The 19,601-nt window shown below is 33.4% G+C and overlaps 2 protein-coding genes across 2 annotated transcripts; one reads left to right on the top strand and one right to left on the bottom strand.

Moving 5' to 3' along the window:
• Positions 1-2,708: 2,708 nt before the first annotated feature.
• On the bottom strand, positions 2,709-6,405 carry LOC130614825 (serine/threonine-protein kinase Nek7-like). The gene is made up of 2 exons (XM_057436284.1): positions 5,816-6,405; positions 2,709-4,230 (listed from the first exon to the last, which is right to left on the bottom strand). Exons 1-2 carry the CDS (start codon positions 6,354-6,356, stop codon positions 3,914-3,916), a joined length of 858 nt encoding a protein of 285 aa, XP_057292267.1. The 5' UTR covers positions 6,357-6,405; the 3' UTR covers positions 2,709-3,913.
• Positions 6,406-9,926: 3,521 nt separating this feature from the next.
• On the top strand, positions 9,927-18,453 carry LOC130614816 (dnaJ homolog subfamily A member 2-like). The gene is made up of 12 exons (XM_057436273.1): positions 9,927-10,138; positions 14,152-14,214; positions 14,475-14,580; positions 14,848-14,901; positions 14,986-15,091; positions 15,197-15,277; positions 16,018-16,151; positions 16,229-16,305; positions 16,419-16,484; positions 16,561-16,759; positions 17,493-17,620; positions 18,121-18,453. The coding sequence occupies exons 1-12, from the start codon at positions 10,067-10,069 to the stop codon at positions 18,316-18,318; spliced, it is 1,284 nt and encodes a 427-aa protein (XP_057292256.1). The 5' UTR covers positions 9,927-10,066; the 3' UTR covers positions 18,319-18,453.
• The last annotated feature ends 1,148 nt before the right edge of the window (positions 18,454-19,601 follow it).

The raw sequence follows: 19,601 nt of genomic DNA, 5'->3' as shown, positions 1-19,601 counted from the left end.
TTCGCAGATGTTTATTTCGTGAAAGCACCACTGACAAATGTCTTACTTTCGCGAAGTTAGTAACGAATATAGATATATATGACTGCGAATTTGTATGTTTTCTCTGCCATAAGTTATCTTATGCTAATACTAAAAAATGACTTTTGTGTCTACTTTTCCGTTAAAACTATGTGTTTTTCCTTTTTTAGAAAGAGGCACATTGCAAAGCCTAGACATATCTTAACACGCTAGATTAATATTTTATTGGATTTTAACGTGGGAAATGAAGATTTGAAAGTACCATCAAAAGCCATCGAATACCTGCGCAAAATATTTTATTAAATATCAACGTATAGTTTTTTACCCTTGTTATGCTGGTTTTAAGCTAGTTTTTATTCTCCCGATTAAAGCAAACGTATAATTATGCATGACAATTCAAAAAGATTTTTTTCATTTGTTCAGAAGTAAGTGTTCTCACTGAACAAGCAAAAAGGATCATAGTGGATTTACAGTCTTGTAACCCCTGAGCCGTTACTACAACAATTCCGCCGCTATGAAATTCATTAAAAATAAAAAATGGCCTGGGAACGAGGTTGCTACAAATTATTATGAGACAAGCTGGAAATATCGAAACTTGGAAGCATGCTTCTAAATTATTAGATAAAAAGATGACGACGTGTATTTTACAGATCCGCAAACAAATAAGTGATATTTGGTCGGCAAAATAGACTATAAAAGACAGCGGCTGAAAAAACTAATGCAGGGTGTTCACTGTTCTGTAAGGACAAAAATATTTTACTTCCACGGGTTTTTAGAGTTTTGGTACCTTAGAGAAGTAATTTTGGGGGGAAGATAATTTAGAATTAATTTTTGTGATGGGTTGCTCTCATTAGAAGATTAGAAACTAATGTTTCCGATCGAAAGGTTTTTTGTGAGAGATCAAAATCGCGACGAGCTTGCTCAAACTTCATTATCTTGCTTTTTTAGTTTAGACGACCTTCATGGTATTGTGTAGGTTTTACAGCGGGGGTCGTCGTAAAGAAAGTTACTAAATGAAAAAGTCAACAAAATAAAACGGAAAAATAGTTAGCCACTGTTAGCAACTAGTTTCTTTAAATCGATAATGACCACAAAAATTGATTTTTCAACAGCAGAAAGATGATATAAAAACTATACAAATCCGTCAAGTTTAATAATTTTTACTTCTTTTTGTCTTATTTGAAAATTTTCTCTGATATAGTCCTCAACTTCTTCCTTCTGTTTCTTCGGATGTTTCAATAAAAAAATGATATTGAATCTCGATCAACACGTTGTTTGTCCTCCCTGGTAAATACACTTTTAATCCAAAAGGTGCAAAGACTGTCCCAATTAAAAGTGTAGATGACAAGAGACAGATCACGGTAAATTTTTCTATTAGTATGACTGCCACATCTTTACGAATACACCTTACGAAGGAAAAACCCGAAGATGTCTTCCCAACTACGACTTTCCAAAAGGCTTCAACGTCACGTATTCTCATAATCATTGGTCCAACACTGAAAAATCAGTTGATTAACGATATTCTCCTAATCTTTGCAAAAAGCATTTTTGTCATGTCGTTATCGCCACACACACACACACACACTCTTACTAACAAGTCCCAGCCTTTGCAAATCACTGTCAACACCTGCTAAATCCTTTAATTCAAACAAGCACAACGAGTGGTTCGCTGAGCAGCTTGCCAAACAACTAGAAAAGGGGATAGCACCTGAATTGAGCAAAACGGATTTTCTAAACACTAGATCATATCTCAAGTAACTGATGTGGAATTTCTAGGATGAGAGTAGAGCTGAAACAGGGCGAAACTGGCAATTTCTCGGCAGAAAAAAGGCATATCTCTATATGAAAATCGATCCAGCTAAAACACTAGGTGCTTGAGATTTCCTTAAACAGCAAAAAGCGCACTTAAAGATTTTCTTAGAAAATATTTGACTTGTGGGTTGAGAAAAAGTGTACGGCAGCACTATTCCTAGTTGTAAAGCACCTGAGACCTAACACCCTTAGTCTTAGATCTCAAAGCTGACGAGTCCACATCTCAGGACACACCGTGAGCCTGCTTTGTAGTCACTTGTAGCTTAATTCAATTGTGGTGTGCAGAAATTGCATGTATGAATTGAAATGTAAAGGAAAGAAAAGTAATTGGAAAGCTACTTGGAGTTTGTGAAAATGGTTTCTATACTCGTTGCTATGGAATTTGTTCCGCGACTGGTTGTAAAAAGCCCTGGATTGCACCATAAAAAAGCGAAATTTATCACAAGCACTATTTTCCGTCGTATTCTAAGATAAATTTAGTATCCGCGACCTAGTAAGAGAATTCTCGTCACTATGCAATTTTTTTTACGGGAATTACTAGTAACACTGCAGGTAGAACTACCACGATTTTACAGAAATCGTGAATCGTCTTGAGTTTTTTTTTCTACTGTGCTTGGTACTGCTTGGAATTTACTTGCTACTTTGAAAAAAATACTTTTTTAGAATCATTCTCATGAAAATTTATTAAAAATTCGGTAAGGAAACATAGAAATTTATATTTTCTGCGGATAAGTGACCTTGTTTCACGTGCTAAATAACCTCTCTCAAGGTAAATAGAGTAACTTGAACGATTTTACTTTATTAAAACACTAGTCAAAATGTTATTTTGATTGTCCAAGCTTTACTTTACCGGGAAGTTAAATATGATAAAATATATATCGCAAGATAAACGAATTTATTCAATCATAAAAGAATATATCACACGCGCATATTCCACTATATTCGTTCAGAGACTCACCTTCTTCAAAAAAAAGGCATTAAGAAGGACCCTCTTAAGCAAAGATGGCGTCATTCAAAAAAAGTAAATTACAAATAATATATAGATTAAAAAAATATTTTACTATTAATCTTATGTAACTATCTACCTTATCAAAGAAAAAGATATTCGTCGAAGAAAATATTCACCACCTAAAGAAAAATTCGTCACTTTTGTCGACTTTTGAAAAGACAGTAAACATACCAAAACATAGACCGTGATTTTTATATCCTGAAACATTATCTGTTGAGACAAATTTCATTTTCTTCTGATAAGGTAAAAAGAAAGTGAGTAAATTTACGGCGTAGGTTGAGTCTTCGAATGCAAGTTCGAATATTAATTTGAATGTCAATTCGAATATCAACTCGAATAGCAGTTCGAATATTAACTCGAATGGCAGTACGAATATTAACTTGAATGTCAATTCAAATATCAACTCGAATGTCAGTTCGAATATTAACTCAAATGTCAGTTCGAATAATAACTCGAATGTCTGTTCGAATATTAATTCGATAGTTAATATACGTGTTACCTTACACTACGTCTACTTATGGCAAGACCATTTTGCATGAATATTCCTGTATTTCATTTCAAACAATAAAAAGGAGGTTATACGGTACATTCCAAAAAAAATAACTATTTTTAACCGTAACAAAAACTAATTGCGTACGCATGATGTATGTAGAAGTACAAATATGAAATGTGAAGCAGGCTATAACTTAAATGCGAACGAGATTAAAGTGAAAGAAGACCGGCTTCCATTAAAATCACATATCCCAAGAGAGTGGTAAAAACACCGGGATACTTTTATATACACACTCAAATATGTAGTTCTTCGCACCCACGAACTCAAAACTCTACTTCTCCATTATACTTCACCACTCGACATAGCTCTCATTAAATATTTAAAAATTAAAAACCACTGCTCAAAACTATCATCCTTGGTGTCGGTGACCAAGTACAAAAACAATCTTTAAGTTACGAAATAACTTCAACGTTGCCTCGCGCAATTGAAAGTAGATTTGATAATACAGGCAAGCGAGTCAACCACTCATTCAGTAGCAATGTTAGTGATCAGTATCACCTTTTATTAAACTAATCCTCTGTTTATTTGCTCACTTTAATGGAGTACATTTTTTGTGAAGTTTCGTGAACATAATCAATAGCTGGCCGCTGCTCTGGTTCAGGGTTAATGCATACATCAACTAAGTTCCGTAAATCATCAGAGTAGTATTCCGAAGGAAGTGGTGGATAGTCACACTGCTCTATCTTTTTGCACAACGAGTATAAATTCATTTTGTCGCCATAGAATGGAGACTGCAGGGCTGCCATCTCAAACAGCAAACAACCAAGCGACCATATATCTGATTTGAAGTTGTAACCATTCTCGTGGATTCGTTCAGGAGACATGTAGTATGGCGTACCTGGAAGTAAAATTTTGTAGACACATTAGGAACGAATATATTGTTCCTTAGAAAAATAATTGAACAAAATGCAATTTAGTTTTGTTCCAGGGTGTAGTGCTACAGATCCAATAGTTTTACACAAGCAGCTACAGGACAAGTATTTCGGAAGATAGAGAATCTTTATTTTCCCTTTGTAGATTTAGAGAAAGCTTTTGATATGTCATGTAAAGTTTTTTGGTGGGCTAGGAAAAAATTAGGTGTTAATGAGTGACTAGTTAAGATGGTTAAGCTTATGTACAGCAATGCTAGAAGTTGTGTCAGAATTAGGAGGCTCTGTACTAAGCCATTGTTGCTGTTTTAGTCATGGAAGCATTGTACACAAATAGAATGTCCATGAGAATTGTTGTATGCAGATAATTTGGTTCTTATAGTAGAGTTGACGAAAGAATTAGTTGAAAAGTTTGTAAGGTCAGGGTGCAATCCAAAAATTCTGACCCATATAGCTGTTTGTGTCCCATTCTAAATTTGGTATATGCTCTCCTGCAAGGAAAATTGAGCTTTTATGTCATGTCTTTCATATGGAACAGCTACTGAGTACACCTGGATTACACCCTGGAAGTTAGAAAAAAAGGTTGGGGTGAATGCAAAGTCTGAAGTCACGATTAGTATTATTATAGCCAAGTACAGTCTTACATTGGAGGAAGGTCATTAATACACCCTAAACAGTCCATTCTATCCATGAAAATGATGATAAAAAAGAACGTATATATAATAGGTATTGTGTCCAAAAACAGAATTCCATACTTGTAATTAATTTTCTGTAAAATTCAGACAAATATGGGTATTTTAATATTTTGCACCAAGAAGTTAAGGGAGCGTTCACATATTACATAATCAAGTAGGGGGGGGGGGGGCGTTTATCGAAATTGCTTACGCTTGATTATGGGGGAGGGTGGAGTTGTCAAGTGGTTTGATGACAAAAGCAAATCAAAAAAAATTAACACCATATTTTATCATGAGTGTAAAAAATATCAACTATCTAAAGCGTTTGTATTCGCTATATTCTATATCTTGCATGTATAAAATATAAAAGTAAAATATAAAACTGTAAATATTTAAAACTTTTTTAGTGTCTGGTAGAAATCTTTACGGATTTCTTTTTTGCTTTTTTTTTTTTTTTTTTTTTTTTTTTGGGGGGGGGGGGGGGTAAGTAGATAATGAAGTAATTTTGGGAGGGGGGTCAACCAAATGATTACGACTGATTACATGGGAGGGGGGAGTAGAAAAAAGGAAAAAATTTGATTACGTAATATGGGAACGCTTCCTAAACAAATTTGCAATTTTTTTCTCACAAAGCACATGGATTTGTTTTCAAAAAAGGAAAATATAACAATTAAGGAAATTATAACTTTGCTTTCTACATGCTTTATTTCAGCTTTCAGGTAAGAATTTGGCAAATTTTACACTTTAAAATTTTCAAAAGTGATAAGAATTATAACAAGTCCTTAGTCTAAGCAAAACAAGTGAAAATTACCAACATTGGTGCATATCATACCTGGATTTGTCTGAACTTTACAGAAAACTGAATCTTAATAAGACCTACCAACAAGTGAATGTGCTGCTATTGTTTGAGAGCTAAAATATCTTCCTAATCCTAAATCACCCAACTTTACCACTCCTGTAGCCGTAATGAATACATTTGCAGGCTTTATATCACGATGCATGATTCGTCTTGAATGCATATGCTGTAAAGCTGCAGTGATTTGAACAAAATACTTCCAAATCGTTTTCTCTGGAATCAAACGCTTTTGCTTTTTAAAATGTTTTATCATTTTGGAAAGATCACCAGCATCAGCTAATTCTAAAACAATGTTTAGTTCATTGTTTTCAACGAATGATGCTAGATACATGATCACATTTGGATGGTTGAGTGATTTTAACAATTCAATTTCTTTGATGCAATCGTTTCGTGCTTTTATGTCCATCATTTCAAATATTTGAACCTTCTTTAATGCCACTATGCTATTGTCAATTAAACAACGAGCCCTAAATACCTCTGAAAATTGACCTTTACCAATCCTCTTCTGAATTTCAAAATTTCCAAGACAATTGTATTTACTGTTATCAACAACTTCAGCTTCCATCGTTGGCAATTTAAATAGCTTTAACTATGGGGAAAAATAATATATATATAGCTCCCTATATGTTTTCTAGAATGTGAAATAGAAATACAATAATATACTGTTCAATACTTGACTTAAAAAATTGAAAATATATTTTTCACACTGAGTTACCCATCCTCTAATTCAAAAGTCGTTTTGTGGCACCCATAAGCAAATGTCTGAATCAAAAAGCCTTATGGATTAGAATCCCTAAGGTTTTTTGTATTGAAACACCTATAAAACACCATTATTATTTCACAAGATCTACTAAAATATTAATGGTAAAAGATACATCTTCACAAACATTCAATTAAAAGAAACTTGTTCCACATGCACATAAAAATAATATATGATAATTATTAATAATAATAATATATGTATCAGTAATAAAGCTAAGTTGAATACAAACTATTATATCCCTAATTCAGAGTTTAATTACAGAAAAAAGCAGGTGAGAAAAACAAAAATAAAGAATAAAAAACATAGCAAAAAAAATTATTTTTAGAATTCTGAATAATAGAATGTGAAAACACTCTAATTGAAATAAATTAACACACAAACATGAAAAACAATCAGAAAAGCAAGGCTTCATAATTTAAAAAATAAAAGAATAGTTTGAAGCCTAAACTTAGCATCAAAATCAGTCTAAATTTCTTACATGTTATGGTATAGTTGTTCCTAGCACAAGAAAAGTAACAAAAATCATACCAGAACAAGATTTCAATGAATAAAGCTGTTGCAGAATTATTAACATACTTATTTAAGCAAAGAAAAAAAATAGCATGGCTAGAAGTTGCAAGAGCTTGCATAATGTACACCTACTACATAAATATTTAATACTATTGTGCAACATACATTATATAGAACCTCTTTGCATAATATTGTTTCTTGAAACCACTTATTTTTTGCATCTAAAACCCACAAAAGACGATAATTTGCGTTCATTGTATAGATACTATTACCACTACTAATTTATTTCGTAAAGCAGGTTAAAATACAAACTTAGCTAAAAGCTGATGTGGACCTACAACAAAATATTAAAAATTAACCAAAAAGCCTTAAACAATAAAAATGACTCATGGAGTATAGAAGCTTGTAAAGCCTAGTGTAAGAGACTATCCAGAAATTGCAAAACGAGAGGACTAGTTCAGGATCGTTGCATGCTAGAAAAATAATAATAAATATGATGAAATATATGAATATAAAAATATAGCTATATGAAGGCAAAATATAAACAATCAAATAAACAAAGTATAAACATTCAAATAAAGAGAAAACTTTCCTCAATATTTTAAGTATTATAATAAAAAAATAGGTGTTTATTTTATTACTGTGCAATGCAAAATTTAATTTAAATTCAGGATACCTGTCAATGTCTTTTAGTTCATTAGGCATTGCATTCCAAATCATTGCAAACTAAATTTATGTTTATCCAAAATGGTTTTTACAGGAGATATTTCAAACTGATGCTTCTGTCTCGATGTTTCACATTGTACTTTCTTTACATGTAATCTTGAGCGAATGCTTACATTGTTATTGTAATATAGATACTGTACATCAAACACAATAACCGACATTTGTACAGGTATGAAATGGAGTGCCATCCTGCTTAACAAGGACAATCACTAGTCAGAAGATTATTTGGCAGCCGATAGATAACACGAGCAGCTTGAGCATGAACTTCATTAAGTATTTCTAGCATTTTTGGAGAACAATTTTCCCAAATAGATAGATGTGCATATTTTACATAACCAGCCTCACAAATATTTAGGGATATACCCTGTCTATTATTTCCAGGAGGGGCCATGGCTTACATGGGAAGTCATAGGATATTTAATGCTCATTTTGAGCTACGTGGACCCAATTAGGGTCCATTCTCTACCAGACAACTCCCTGGAAAATCCAACTGCCACCGTGTGCTCCAAATTTTTCTTAAATGGGTTGGGTTAACCCAGGGCTATGGTAACGTTCACTCGCCCATTTTAAATTACTGCCAAGGGGAATCAAATACCGGTCTTCTGCACAAAGGGCGAGAGTAATAACCACTAAACTACGGTGGCATATTACCTTTGGAGTATACCTCTGACTTTGATACCTTTTACTTTTACCTATACCTTTGAAGGATGATTATTGATCAATGAGATGCCATGTGATTATGTAGGAGGGTAATTTTTTGACAGTATATAGCACTGTCCAAGAATAAAGACGATCTGGAGGAGTCAAAATCTAGTTTGACATTTAGAGGAATTAATTTACGTCCTAAACAAAAATGAGATGTGCATATTTTGCATGGCTAGCCTCACAAATATCGAGGGATATACCCTGTCTATTATTTCCAGGAGGGACCATGGCTTAGTTGGAGAGTCCTAGAGTATTTAATGCTCATTTTGAGCTACCAATTAGGGCCCGCGCTCTACTGGACAACTCCCAGCAACATCCAATGGCCCACACAGTGTGCCATCTTCCAAATCTCCCTCCCATGGCTTTGGTTAACCCGGGGCTATGATAACATTCCCTCACCCATGTTAAATCGCCGTCACGAGGAATCGAACCCCGCACACAGTCTCCCGCACAGAGTACAAGAGCTTTAACCACTAATCTACGGCGCTACGAAAAAAAAAATAACAACATTGCCAATCTTCTTAGCAACCAAATAAAATGTAACAAAGAAAAAATATAAGTCCTGCACATAACTGAGACAAAAAAAACATAATAGCAGGCATATGTGATATATACAATGTTCTCAATAAATATATAGCCAGGAAGCTAGTCAATGAAATCCTTTTTATTAATTTTAAGGATCGTCTTTTTGATTTGACCAGGTCAACAATGGAATTGAGTTTGGAAAAGTGTACAAAAGTTCAGAGAATTTAGCAAAACTCTCAACCTTAGCTCTAGCTACCTATTTAGGCGTTTGTGGTTTAATAGCATTCTCGCAAAGTAGCTCCACCAATACCATGGAGGAACTAGCTAGGTAGGTAAAATTGTTTTAGAGAAGTGAAGTGCATGGAATTTATAAAGCATCCATCATTAAAATACAAAAGTAAAATGGTGGAAAGAATGACACTAATGTGAAGTTCTCATTCTAGCTACAAGATAGTGGATAGAAAAAAAATAATTACGCATCACATAAGAAATTGGGCTAACTACTGGTCTACTTTGTTTAGTGAATTGCAAAACGACTTTTAACTGTCCCATTTTGCAGCGATGTCTGAATATGTGATTATATTCGCAGCCTGTTCCTTCAGCATATTTCCGGCATATTGATTGCGATTTGTCTGACTGGCATTTTAAAAATTTTGACATCGGGTATTGCTCGTATAAAACACAGACTTTGATAGACCCAAATTTATTCAGTTACATAATTTTTAAAAAGTAATTCAACTAAATAAAAAATAATTTAATGCAAAAAACAATGGAGAATTAGCATATTGACAGCACAAATAATACTTAAAAACTGCTAGTACAAATTTATTACATAAAATATTGTAGTCTGTAATAAATTTTTATCAATATTTTGCAAACGAGGTTAAACGAACAGCACGTTAATGTGGTGTTTTCTTTATTTTACTCACTTGCAAATCAAACTCCAGTGGTGCAGTGTTCCTACTTTCTTTTTTCTAAAAAGTCCTTTATGGCCTGTGTAGGATATTAATTTGATAATAAACTCGTAAACAGTCAAACCTATCAACATGCCTGTGGATACAAAACTGTATGATCTCCTTGGTGTGTCACCAACTGCTCACACAAACGAAATAAAAAAGGTAAGGCAGTACACTATTATAGCAAGCTAGCTATATATTCTCGGATCTGGGTTAACATGTTTAAAATTTTCTGATCATTTTTTGCAAAAAATGACTAAAATATTTGAGTTCAGGATTAAAATGTATGGAAACAGGCAAATTTTCAAGTTTATACACTTCATATAGCTAGCTAGCTAGCTATAGACCTTTTTACATTTTTTGTTTACATTTTCTGTTAAAGGGATTACTGCGTCAAAAATTATTTTTTTATATGTTGTGAAGACTAAAAATTTGTTTATCAAGACCTTTAAAATTTTTTTCAAATTTTTTTTCGTTCTCAATATATTCAAGATTTTCAATATTCAAAATCCGGAATCTTATAATGTTTTAAAAAATGCTGACATTACTTTCCTACATATACTTAAAGATGGGGCCATTCTTAAACTACAAAACTTTGCACATGCCAAGATATCATCAAGAGTATAAATCCACACTGCATAAAAGTTTCAATATTAAGTAAATTTGCAAGATACCTCAAGTAATAATTTATGCTTAGTACCTAAGGTACTGATCTGCCCAATCTTGGAACGCGCCCCGTCTTAAGACTGGCCAGGCCAATCTTCGGACAGTGAAAAATGGCTGCCCAGTATGCATACCCCAAATATAATTTTTGATTTGCCTCATGAGAATGTTTGTTAGGTCTTGCAAACAACAGAGCTTGTGTGGAACATCCCTTCTTTAAAATCTAAAAGGCTTCTGAAGATGGGCCTAACATGGTCTCCTGCCTAATCTCGTGACACCCTGCCCAGTCTTAAGACTGGCTGTCCAGTTTTAAGACTGGGCATATTAAGTCCAAAGATTGGGCAGAACAGTACTAAGGAAATCTTTGAGGCTTAATATCTTCAGAATGAAAAAAGATTTTTTAAAAATTCAAAAAAACTTGATAAACAACTTTATAAAACATATAAAAAATCATTTCTGCGGCAGGAATCCCTTCAAGTTAAGCTTGTTTCGGCTTTAACGATTGGGTGATGGGCAAAAAGATGCGTGCTCATGTGAAGTAAATTCCTTTTTAGTTTGTTTTTTTGCACAATTGCAACTTTATATGAATATATGTCAATCAGAAGTTACATAAAATAAGCCCTGTTCTAATAATCATATGGTATTCAAAATTTCCTATCTTGTATAATTTTCCTAGCTAAGAAATTGAAATATGCCAGTTTCCTCTTTTAAAATTTGATGTTAACATGGATCTAAGAATACCTTTTTTCTATTGTCAATACAAGTGTTGCAACAAAGAGAATATGTATTTAAATGATTTTTGACTGAAACAATGTTTGGCTGATGATTAGTAGCTTACTTAATCAGTTAAGCTAAACCTACATATACAATCCAGGGATCCCATGATCCAGCCATCTTGTCCCCAGAACCAAGGATTTTAAGGTTTGATGATGAAAACAAATATAGGGGAACAAGCCTAACTTCATAATAGCACCTAGCTTTTTAATCAGGCAGAAATTGCAAAAATATATCGGTAGCAAATTGGAGCTTTAACCACTCTAGAACCTTCTTCGTGCCCCCCCCCCCCCCCCCTGGGAAACAATTGACAGGACAACTATATCCCTCAAATTACCAACTAAAATTAAATTGGTAGCTTTATGAGGTATTCAAGAGTATTCCTATATATTATTGTTATTTATAAGGCACATGATCGCAAATATGTTTGGTTTGTTACAACATTTTTTGAGTTATTATACCGTAAATGATCGATTAAGCCCCAACTCCCGAATAAGCCCCCTCCCCCAAAACCCATTTTGACAAATAAATCCCCCCATGGGGGCTTATTCGAATTCACATAATTTCAATATAGTTGATAGGGACTGAGAAAATACTACTATAAACAATTGATTAAATGGTATTTATTTCGCTGGTTGAGGTATTAATAACACTCGTGGTTATAATATCCAATTCAAAGTTAGGGTGTTTTTCTTTTTTTCTTTCAACTTGTCGAACAATATATTTCCAAAATACTTGCTCCCTGTTAAAGCAACATACTTTGCTTTAACAATAAGTCAGACCTCCCTTTTTCTCTTTCCAGCCACAAATGCTTCAAGTTTGTTTTCAGGCGCTGTGTTTAGAAAGTTTGTAAGTAAACAAGAAATTTCTATTGGTAGATGTCCAACCAGTAGTGTTACTTCATCGGTTGATTTAAAAACGCAAATAGCATTTTTATCATTTTCGATTGCTTCTTCCCCGGTGTCTGTTTTACATATTGATTTTTGTCTAGTATGTGGTGCCCAAGCGTCTTTATAAATATGATGTCCACGAATAGCTGTAGCAATTTTATACGTTATTGACAATGCTCTAGACATCTTAGAGACGTTTGTAGATGAGAACGAAGAATGCGATAGTGATATTGAGATCGATTAGTGTTTGTTTTTTTATTAAAGTGCAAAATATTGTTCTATATTTATGTTATTTTGTTCTTTAGCTGCCACCAATAAAACCCAATCACTTCAAGAGACTTTTTCTCTGCGACAAATTGCCCAAAATCAATTGAAATTAGCTCAAGATGGTGGTGGTTTTAACTTATAGCTTAATAAAAATTTATTTTGCAAGGAAACTTTATTTATGAATTTTCATGAAATTTGCAAAATTCTTGAATATTTAGTGATGTAACTTGCAAAATTTAATTTAATTTTGTGAGAAATAATTTCCGAATGAGAGAAATAAGGGAATTTGCGAGGTTTTGATTTTTCCACAATTTTCTTCATTTTCAGTTTTGAGAGGAATATCACTGATCAGTATCACATCAGCCATATTTCAGAAAATATGTTTAAAACCAAAAAGGATAGTTTCGTATAGTTTAGACATACTATTCTTTTTTGAAATTCTACAACCTGGTTTTTACAAGCCAGTAAATTAAAGAAAGTTACACAAACGTGATTATAGAGTATAGAGAGACTTTATAAATTTTACTTTTGACCATGAAGGAAATAGCAAATGCAGAGCAAGGAGTCATGTTGAGCGAAGGATCAATTTTTTACTGAATTTGAATATATATTTCCATATTTTTTTTTTTTTTGATTTTAAATATTTTCAATAAGTAAACACTTAAATTGTGAGGAAACAGTTACACATTTTGGTCCAAGTTGCCTTGCTAAGTACTTCAAGAGGCCTGGAAATAAAGAGCTAAAGGGAAGTAGTTCAAAAACGTTAATAAGAACGATTTATTAACTTTCTAAGAACTACACATGATGACATTTAACACCAATATAGAAAGTTCTGTTAAACTGTTAGGGTAAATTTTTGCTACATTGTTATTTTCTGTGTTTACTCAGACTACATTTATTTGTTCTCTTTTGTAGGGAAACCCCATTTGCATGACATCATGTATCTTGTTCCCTAGGGAAACCCCTAATTGTATGAAATTATGTATATTTCTGGTATAATAGTGTTGTTACCATCACCTCATAATATTCCTTGGAGAATGGAGGATTGAAAATTCAAGATTAAACTATTGACAGATGTGATGTTCTGAATTATAATTTGTACCTTAGTTATTCCGTATAATTTAAAAGAATACCCACTATTTTAAAAGGGAGTGAGGAACTTTTGTCTCTTGGTATCATACAGCGCCTTTGTGGATTAGTAGTTATAGCTCTCGTACTCTGTGCGGGAGACTGGGGTTAGATTCCTCTTGACGGCGATTTAACATGGCCAAGTGAATGTTACCATAGCCCCGGGTTAAGCCAAGCCATGTGAGGGAAATTTGGGAGATGGCACATTGTGTGGGTCGTTGGATGTTGCCGGGAGTTGTCTAGATTGCGGGCCCTAATTGGGTCTGTGTAGCCCAAAATGAGCATTAAATACTCTAGGACTCTCCATCTAAGCCATGGCCCCTCCTGGAAATAATAGGGTATATCCCTCAATATTAGTGAGTCTAGCCATGTGAAATATGCACATCTCTCTACGGTATTTGACCCAAAAATACAATGAGAAAAGCACATTCATAATTTCTTCTTGTTTTTTAGCAATACAAGAAGCTTGCTCGTCAATACCATCCAGATAAAGCAGGACCAGAAACTGCAGAAAAGGTCAGTTATGCTCCAAAGGCCATGTTTTGTTTCTTGCCTGTGGTCTTTTATATAAAAACCAATCTCTAATCTATATCAAATTTTCATGAATTTAGACATCTTATTTAAAAGCTTCTTGAGTTTTGTAACAGAATATGGCGAAAAGTTTTTCTTACATTGTTCTAAAAAACTTAAGAAAGTTGCTGATTGTATTTTTTTACTCACACACAGGACAGCTTATATATTATTTCGTTTTATTTTTAAATTAAAAAAATATTTAGTTCAAAGAAATATCTTTTGCACATGAAGTTTTATCTGACCCTGAGAAACGTGAAATGTACGACAGATTTGGTGAGAAAGGATTAATGGAAGGTGGAATGGGACATGGTAAGTTTTTAATGCATGAACAAGTCAACTACATGGGATATATGTTTACCATCAACACAGGCTACACGTATTAACGCGTAAAATTAACACAAAAATTAACGCATGTGCAAAATGAAAATACAGGTTAAACTTTAAAACAAATTGAATTCCTCCGAACAGATTAAAAGTACGAACTTTGTTCTTATATAAAAAAGTTCATTGAAAGCAGATCTTTAAAATCTTTATACTGTACACATTTAAACTTACTTCAAAATAATTTTTTTTCAGGAATGGAAGATTTACTTGGTCATATATTCGGTCATGGTGGAGGTAGTATGTTTGGTGAGAGCTTTATTGTTTTGTTATTTCAGTGTTGGCTTATGTTGTTAGACAGGTATAGAATGTTTTCTTCCTGTTTACATTTAGGTGGTTTTGGAGGCGGTCCATTTGGAATGGGTGGTCCATTTGGAATGGGAGGTGGCAAAAGGAGACCTCAGAAAAGGCGTGGTGAAGATACTGTTCATCCGCTAAAGTAGATTGTTGTTTTTTAATTATACTTTATTACCTGATCTTGAAAAGAACGACACAAGAATAGTATTGGTTAAAAAGATTTAAACTTACCTAATCATTTTTTCAGAGTGAAATTAGAAGACTTACACAATGGACATGTTTCAAAGTTAAAATTAAGAAAGAAAGTTATATGCTCTGCTTGCAAAGGGTAATTTTTATTTTTTGTTTTTAATAATAATTATTCTGATTTTCTTGCGTTTTTTTTAAGTAAATTCTCTTTTTTATCTTATCAAAAATAATATTACTTTCTGTATTTACCCTATGTAGACACAGACGACTTTGTATAGGGCTGTGACATGCAAACTATTTGTAATGGAGTCTCAACAAAATCAAATTACAGTCATAGTCCTGCATGTGAATGTTGATAACAAGCATTTTTTTCTTACCCTGTATTTTTACCCGTCACTATACATATATATTATATTATCTCCAAAAATTTCAAACTGTTTAATTTTGGTCTTTTAATTTACGGACCTTAATTTTGTGATTTTGGACAAATGACGTTATTAAATATGGATTGGAAATTTCTAGTAACTTTCTAAATTCAAGATGACAAACAAAGATGTTTAGAGGCTGAAGAATTTAATCCATCAGAACTACAAAACATCGAAAATCGAAGCATTTGACGTCAATATAGTGGGTTTTGAGGAGTACGGGTTAGATACAGAAATCGTTTGTTTTTTGTGACGAGGACGAAGATAAGAAGTAAAAATGTTGTAATAGCTGTTTTACGTAAAATTAAAATAAAGTTAAAAAAAAAAATTTAGTAAAATATAAAAAGTTCGGACAATTTAATTTTCGGACAAGTATTTTTCTAAAAATTAAAAACATCCGAAATTCTTGCAGATGAATGTATTACATATACTTTCTTCTGTTTTGAAATTTCAGTGCTGGCGGTAAAGGTAACGCTGTTCAAAAATGTCATTCTTGTCATGGTAATGGTATCAAGATCAGCATACAACCACTTGGCCCTGGAATGGTTCAACAAGTCCAGAGAGTTTGTCCAGACTGTGCTGGAGAAGGTTTATTGATTTGTCAATTGTTTATCTTCTTATGTTTTACGTAATATTATCAGGTTAATTTATTTTCTGCATTTCAGGAGAAATTATCGATGCCAAAAACCGTTGTAAAAAGTGTTTAGGAAAAAAAGTTTGTGATGAAACGAAAATACTGGAGGTAAAGTTAAAATCTTTTGTTTTTTTATTTTTATTATTATTTTTTTTTAAATGATTTGTTATTAATGTTGTTTGTTCTTTTATGTACAGTCATGCTTGTGTCTCTATCCTTAGGTGCATGTTGATAAAGGTATGAAGAATGGACAAAAAGTTACTTTTCGTGGTGAGGGAGACCAACAGGTAAGTTAGTTGTTGAAAACGATTAAACTGAGTAAACTAGGCCCCACGTTAAACGGATATTCCGACTCTATTTCAGCCTGGCATTGAAACCGGAGATGTGATTATAGTTCTGCAGCAACAACCACACGACCGATTCACACGACAAGGAGATGACCTGCACATGGATTTAACCATCGGAATTACAGAGGCGTTGTGTGGTTTTAAAATACCTATCCAACACCTGGATGGAAGGGAACTGCTTGTGACAAATAGTGCTGGAAAAGTTGTTGAACCAGGTATTTAACCTGTCTTGTCTTTTTTTGTGAGTTTTGCCAGTATTTTTCGTCTGATGTTCTACCAAAAAGTCTACAGTAGCTAGCTTGAGGAAGCAATCAATGTCAATACTGCTATAATCATTCGTCAGTGTTAAAATTGTTGAGAACAGATTAGAAGGATGCTGTAAGGATTTTAACCCAGTTCTCGCTGTTAGAGTTTCAATAAGAAACGTCCTGTTTATTCTAAATATGAATTTGCGATTCTCTCACACAATATTACCCAATTCGGAAGGAAATGTTGCGATACTTTTGAAAAAGCAAGGTTTTTGTTTTCTGGGTAAATTTTCCTTTTTTGTGGTTGCACTAAATAATAGTCAATCCCTGTGATATGAGCCATTGCAGTTAACGGCATATCTGAAACTAAATTTGCGAAAATAAGTAGTAGATTCGCGAAAATTATTTTTCACGGAACACTTTTAGTAGAAATAAATCTACTTGAAATTGAATCAACTTATATCTCCGTAAAATAAGTGATTTTTCTGTCAAAACAATTCAGGCAAATCTAAGTTCAACATAACTGTAATGTGAAAATTACTGCGCTTAGTTTTATTTCAAAGAATAATTTCTTTAATCCATGTTTAGTTCCCTGCAATTGCTTACTGCGTCTTTTAAACGTCACCTTGCCTATTAAATTGTTTGTTTGTTGTTATTTCAAGCCATAGATTTGCGTACATATAAATTTTTATCATTCCAGATAGCGTGAGAGTAATTATTAATCAAGGAATGCCCATGCACAGAAATCCATTGGAGAAAGGAAATTTATACATAAAGTTTACGGTTGTTTTTCCCGAGAAAAGTCATATTGAAGTTGAAAAACTGAAGGTAATTTCTTCATGCTGGTTTCTCTGTAATCACAGCTATTTTTGTTTTGATGTAATGTGTTACCTGAACCTTTTTAACTATTTTGTTAGCGCGTGCGCACTTTGAAAGAAATGGGAGATTTTGTGTAAGTGGGCTCGCGCTACAAAGAAAAAGCGTTATAGCTGAAAATGCAGTTAAATGGAAATAAACCTTCCAAGAATTTTGACGCGTATTCAATATGGCAATGTCCTAAAATGATTTTGAAGTGCATTTAATTTAGCGACGAAGTAAAAAAATCGCATTTGGTATCGTGGAGTTTTTTGTTGTTTATCGGTCTTTGAGTTGTTGTTTTTTTGTTTAAATACGGAAAGTCTTAAAATTTTTGGCGGGTTTAATTAGGCAATTTCAGGCCAATCACCATTTTCGCCAAAATTTGTACAAATAAGGTAAAAATGGCGAAAGTATGGTGAGTTGCATTCTCTTTTCACAATTTTTAAAAACAGATTTAACTTGTTGTTTAGGCACTCGAAGCATTTCTGCCACCTCGTCCCAAACCGATGGATTTCGAAGGTGACGATGTCGAAGAAGTGATGTTGTTAAATTTCAACGAGACGTCGTCAGCAGACGACGTTTATCGCAGTGACATTTACGATGACGACAATGATGATGAGAGAGGAGGACATGGTCACGGTCCTGGAGTGCAATGTGCAACACAATAATTTGTCTGATTTTAAGGAAAACTCATCTCTTATTTTGTAATAGTGACTGAGCGAGAAAATGTTTTTACGTCGAATTATAAAGTTGTATTTCAATTTGTTAAAGATTCGGAGGAGTCATAGCTCTCTTTTACGCTACCATTTTGGTTTTCCGTGCGAAAAACCTGGGTCGGATAACTTTGCTTTTAAAAAGTTTAGATGACAATGGCAGATGTCGTTGGTATTCACTTACAAGCTTATCCCGTTGAGTTATCGCTGTATTACCTTTGCAATTTATATAAGTAATTGTTTCTAAAGTCTGTACTGCTAAAAAGTTTTAATATCCTAATTAGTATTGTCCCATGATACCAACAGCCAACAAAATTTGTTCAAAATGCTCTGGTTTTACGAAATTGTGTATGCAATAAAAAAAATGTGCCAAATATTTGGCATGTATCAACCATCAGCAATGTATGGTTGATACACACGCATTCCGCATTCTGTACATTGTACAATAAAGTAGTTACCTTTATTCTCCCAAATTTTATGTGTCTCTATTGTGTACGTGTGTTAGTAGCACAACTGGTGGGAAATCTTGTAGCCCAGCAGAAACTTTTCCTGCCATCTCCAACTAATTTTTGCTTCCTAGTGACAAGTTTAAAGCAGATTCATACTAAAATGCAAGTTCGTTTGCCACTTAAACCTCGACCAATATTTGGCGGGTACAGCCTAAGTAAGCAATTATTATTTTGTTAAAATCAATCGCTTCCCACATTCTAGTATCAAGATGTCAAGAAGAAAACTTACTGAAAAACAGAGGCTTTTTCTGAGATCCTTTTTTAGAGTTATACAAGCAAGTCGTCGAAAAATGAAAACTCAACTTGAATTTTTACCTCGTATAATCTAATAATAATTCTTTGCCCGGCTTATTTAAGAGTTCGAGATGGCGAAACTGAACTGTATATTTTATTTCACCGTAAATGACATTAACAACTAATATTTTGACGAGCAATGAATTTATAGTTAATTTGTTTGTCCTTCATTTTTCAGCATAAAGCGCGTTTTCAAAAGAAGTTAAGTACAAGTTGTGTTTTTTTACATATAATTCAGTACAGGAATTGACAACAAAAAACTACATTATTTGCGACGTTTCGGGTGTTCACACACACATTTTGAAGCAATCAAAAACGTTAATATATAAATATATACAAGTTTAACAGTAACCATAGACAGATTAATTACTAATTGTATCAATACAAAGGAGCAGATCTAATGTTGTTACTCAACTGGGGACTATCCCGCATTAT

This window comes from Hydractinia symbiolongicarpus, chromosome 11 (genome assembly GCF_029227915.1).
Source record: "Hydractinia symbiolongicarpus strain clone_291-10 chromosome 11, HSymV2.1, whole genome shotgun sequence".
In the NCBI taxonomy this organism is placed as follows: Eukaryota; Metazoa; Cnidaria; class Hydrozoa; order Anthoathecata; family Hydractiniidae; genus Hydractinia; species Hydractinia symbiolongicarpus.
This window is presented reverse-complemented; position numbering and strand designations above follow the sequence as displayed.

What these genes read in the sequence shown, in the direction of transcription:
- LOC130614825 (XM_057436284.1), bottom strand. Translation starts at nt 6,356, where the DNA reads ATGGAAGCTGAAGTTGTTGATAACAGTAAATACAATTGTCTTGGAAAT. An exon ending in AGCAGCACATTCACTTGTTG is followed by an intron (nt 4,231 to 5,815) that starts GTAGGTCTTATT and finishes TTTTACTTCCAG; the next exon opens with GTACGCCATACTACATGTCT.
- LOC130614816 (XM_057436273.1), top strand. Translation starts at nt 10,067, where the DNA reads ATGCCTGTGGATACAAAACTGTATGATCTCCTTGGTGTGTCACCAACT. An exon ending in TCCAGACTGTGCTGGAGAAG is followed by an intron (nt 16,152 to 16,228) that starts GTTTATTGATTT and finishes TCTGCATTTCAG; the next exon opens with GAGAAATTATCGATGCCAAA. An exon ending in TGGAAAAGTTGTTGAACCAG is followed by an intron (nt 16,760 to 17,492) that starts GTATTTAACCTG and finishes TTATCATTCCAG; the next exon opens with ATAGCGTGAGAGTAATTATT.